Genomic DNA, 4,588 nt, shown 5'->3' with positions numbered 1-4,588 from the left:
GAACAGTAACAGTTTGAGAGGTGCTGCATTAAATTTCGATACAAAACAAATTATTCGTTTATGAACAAATTGAGGAAACTAAATCTTTGTATTGAATACATTCGTGATATGCTTAAGGATCCTATAACTGAAGGTCTATTACCCATAAGTCTTATTAAGAGAGCTCATAAAAGAGACGTGTTTTAATTGATGACCATGTACAACTGCATATCGTACTATGAATGACTAACTATTAATTAATTTTCCTCATTAGTTTGATTTTGTATGTCTCTAACATATGTTCTGCCGGTGTAATGACATATAAACAACTATAAATATAAATCAAACGCTAAAGGGCTTATTCGCATATTTTGATCATAACTGTTAGGTTTTAAATTGAGGCTGTAGTATGACTAATGGGGGTCCTGAGTCGCATAATGACTCAATGACTATATTTCTCTGCAACGGTTCTTGGTTTAAAGCTAAAATGAGTATTAACTTCTGATCAGACTTATCTAATACTCATGATAAATGATTATTTGGTAAGTGGGAGAATGTAAGATTAAATATTTATTTATTTATATTTAATCTAGTAGCCATCATTTCATTTATATAATATAGATCAAAATATATAAAACCTATAATATAATTAGTTGGTGATTGTTGATGGGCCATATTACCCTAATTAACTAATTCGGTTTCCCCTTGGGTGTATATAAGGAGATTACTAGAGAGGGATTAGGGTTAGACATTCATAACATCAACACTAAAATCGCCCCTCCTCTCTCTCCATTACTACGAGTTCTTCAACCCTAAAGAACTCGGTACTACCATCAAGAACATACATCCTAAAGGGGAACCAGACCAATCTGACGAACATGACGTCTACTTCCCTCTCTGGTGTGGTTACTGGCTTATCAGGTACACAATCATTATTTGTTTTCCATTACATGTTTATTGAATTGATCAACAGTGCATACAAAACAAAGAATTGCAAACAAACATAAATAGGAAAACTAACAACGGATACCTAGCTTGAGACCCAGACTACATAACAAACTATGACTTCAGCCTTATTCAAAATAGTTTAAATAAACCTACGAGAAAATAGTAAACTCCAACCACCACACGTGGAGCTAGCATGATCTTTATTTGAGCAAGTGCATGGGGATCCAATGGGAGTTTGAATCAGTCTTCAACACCCCCCTGTGATTCGAACTCCTTTACTCCAAGTTGATGTCTGAGATAAGCAAACTTCTCACGACTCAACGCCTTGGTTAAAACATCTGCAACTGATCATCCGTATTGCAAAACTCCAAACTCACCTACTGTTGTGCAACCATTTCTCTGATAAAGTGATACTTAAGCTCAATGTGCTTTGAATGGTTATGCATGACTGGATTTTTGCTTAAGTTAATTGCTGATCGATTGTCACAGAAAAGAGTTGTAGCCTTTAGTTGTTGTAGGCCCAGTTCTTCAAGAATCCTCCGAAGCCATACTGCTTGACAAGTACCAATAGTAGAGGCCACATATTCTTCTTCTGTACTCGACAATGCAAATGTATGTTATTTTTTAGAGCTCCATGTGACAGCACCGCTACCCAAGAAGAATACACTAGCTGATATACTCTTGCGATCATCAATACAACTGGCCCAGTCGCTATCAGTGTAACCCACAAGCTCAATCTTTGCACCTTTGTTGTACCAAATACCAAATCCCGTCGTACATGCGACATACCTTAATATTCTGCGCTCTGCACCCCAATGAATTTTAGAAGGCACTTGCATGAACCGCGAGACAATACTCACTGAATAAGCTAGATCAGGTCTTGAGTGAGTAAGGTAAATCAAACCTCCAACTAGACTTCTATAAGCAACCTCATTAGCCTTGTATGCCTGGTCATCAATCTGCAACTTATCATTTACAATCATAGGGATATCTTCTACATTGCACACTTCCATACCAAACTTCAACAATAAACTCTTTACATATTTATCTTGTGACAGAAAAAATCCTTGCTTTGTTTGCTTGACTTCCAGACCCAAAAAATACTTTAGCAAACCCATATCAAACATTTCGAACTCCTCTTTCATTCCTTGCACGAATCCAACAATCAATCAACTTGGACACGAGCTTTTGCATATTATGTCGTCCACATATAAGCGCACATAGATGAGATTCTTGTTATCACACTGCTTCACATAGAGTGTAGGCTCGTTGTTGCTCCTTTGATACCCCTTCTTGAGAAAGTAACCATCTATCTTTGAGTACCAGGCTCTTGGAGCCTGCTTCAACCCATATAACGCTTTTCTTAGACGATACACCTTCTCTTCACTTCCTTTTATCTCAAATCCCAGAGGTTGCTGAACATAAATTTCTTCAGTTAATTCTCCATTCAAGAATGTAGACTTAACATCAAGCTGATGTATTTTCCACACAAGTTGAGCAGGAACAACAATGATTAAACAAATTGTTTCGAATCGTGCAACAGGGGAAAAGTCTCTTGGTAATCAAGACCTTATTGCTGAGAGTATCCTTTAGCCACCAGTCTGGCTTTATACCTCAAAATTTCACCTCTTGGACCAACCTTTGTTTTGTACAGCCACTTTAATCCCACAAGATTCTTCCCACTTTGTAACTTGACTAGCTCCCATGTATTATTCTTCTCTATTGACTTTATTTCTTCATGCATTGCGTCTTGCCACTCTTTCTTTTCTGAAGCTTGAGTATAAGTCATGGGATCTGCAACGTTCAAGGTAAACTGGCAAATAGTGTATTTATCATAGTTAGCATGTACCTCCTTTCCATTCACATAAACTTCTTGCAAATCCTTTGTTCATGGAGGAGGAGAAGTAGAACAAGACTGCCTTGTTGAATATTGAGCATCAGACCCTGGGCTTGCATCTTCACTCCCAGAATTGTTGTTGATGTTCTGACCCGACTCACTTTGAAGTGAGTGAGAGGACTGTGAAGAGCTCGAACCCACTTCAAATTGCCTAACAGGTTGATCATACATTATTGGTAACTGATCAATATAACTAGCTTCATATGACTTTTTGTCAGCATGTTCCCACTCCCATTTAGCATTTTCATGGAACACAACATCCCTTCTATTGAAGAATCTCTTACATGTTGGATTATACAACCTATATCCATTGGTCTCATTGATGTACCCAATAAATATTGCTTGTTCAGACCTATCATCAAGATTTTTTTGTGATGGGACAACACCATATGCAATACTACCAAACACCCTTAAGTGGTCAACCTTAGGCTTTAGATTAGAGTTAGACCATGCATGCATAGGAGTTTGATTTTTTAAAATCTTTGTGACTGCTATGTTAATAAGATACACAGCAGTTACCACTGCCTCTGCCCGGAAATAGTTAGGAAGTTCCTTTTGCTTGATCATACTCAGGGCCTGCCCAATGGGTTTGACATTCTAGGCAAAGGCCTAGGGCCTCCAAGAATAAGGGCCTCCAAATTTTTTTCCATATAGGCCCAAATAAACAAACAAGTTAGAGTCTAGGCCCAAAATTTGAGAGTTATAACAGATCCATAAAGAAACCCTCCGTGGTCGCTCCATTCCAATCCCCCATTACTTGCGATTTTGGGTAATCGATGTAAACAATGATTGTCGACTATAGGCATATTCAGGGGTGATAATAGGGCTAAATCGCTAATCAGTTCATGGGTACTCAATCTTAATTGCAGGTAACCACCATTTTTATACTAATGGCACACATATGACATGGAATGAATATTTGATTTTTAGTTTAATTTTGTATGTGGCATGTTATCTGATTTTTAGTTCTAGTTTTGTACCTTGCCTGCTATCATCATGGATATAAAATGCTTCAGCACATCGCACATCAGGTGTATTTACCTACTCTAAATACAAATTCAAAGGGGCCCCAATTTTGTAGTTCGCTTAGGGCCTCCAAAAACCTTGGACCGGCTCTGATCATACTCCTAGTGAGACCCATAATGGTTCTATTTTTCCGCTCGACTATGCCATTATTTTGAGGGGTATATGGAGGAGTAAATTTACGTTTAATGCCATGTATCTCACAAAACTTATTAAATTCTTGGGAACAAAATTCTCCTTCCCTATCAGTTTTCAACATCTTAATAAAGCATTCAGCTTCTTTTTCAACCTTAGCTTTAAAAATCTTTAATTTCCCAAATACTTCAGACTTATTAGCTATGAAATAAACTAAACACATCCGGGTAAAATCATCAACAAACAGTAAATAATACCTACTACCCCCCAAACTAGAAACTTGCATAGGTCCACACACATCAGCATGTATAATTATAATTTCTTTGATGCTCTCCACATTATATAACTGATAGGATGTCGGACCTGTTTACTAACAGTGCATCCATCACATGCAATGATACTTCTGATACGTGGTAAGCCAACAACCATACGTTTATCATGCAAAGTTTTTAAACCTTCAAAATGATAGTGACCATACCTTAGACCATGGGGTGTGGTTTGGGTAGTCCCTTTGGGGACTATCCGCCATGTAGGCGCCACGTCACATGGGGTGGAGGACCATTCCCTTGGGGACTACCCAAGGGTGTGGAGGGGGAAGCAACGGAC

General features: G+C 38.1%; 1 protein-coding gene across 1 annotated transcript; it reads right to left on the bottom strand.

The window, feature by feature from the left end:
• Positions 1 to 1,544: 1,544 nt before the first annotated feature.
• On the bottom strand, positions 1,545 to 2,072 carry LOC110882457 (uncharacterized mitochondrial protein AtMg00810-like). Its single transcript, XM_022130473.1, has one exon. The coding sequence runs from the start codon at positions 2,070 to 2,072 to the stop codon at positions 1,545 to 1,547; it is 528 nt and encodes a 175-aa protein (XP_021986165.1).
• Between the last annotated feature and the right edge of the window lie 2,516 nt (positions 2,073 to 4,588).

This window comes from Helianthus annuus, chromosome 10 (assembly GCF_002127325.2).
Source record: "Helianthus annuus cultivar XRQ/B chromosome 10, HanXRQr2.0-SUNRISE, whole genome shotgun sequence".
Lineage (NCBI taxonomy): Eukaryota > Viridiplantae > Streptophyta > Magnoliopsida > Asterales > Asteraceae > Helianthus > Helianthus annuus.
This window is presented reverse-complemented; position numbering and strand designations above follow the sequence as displayed.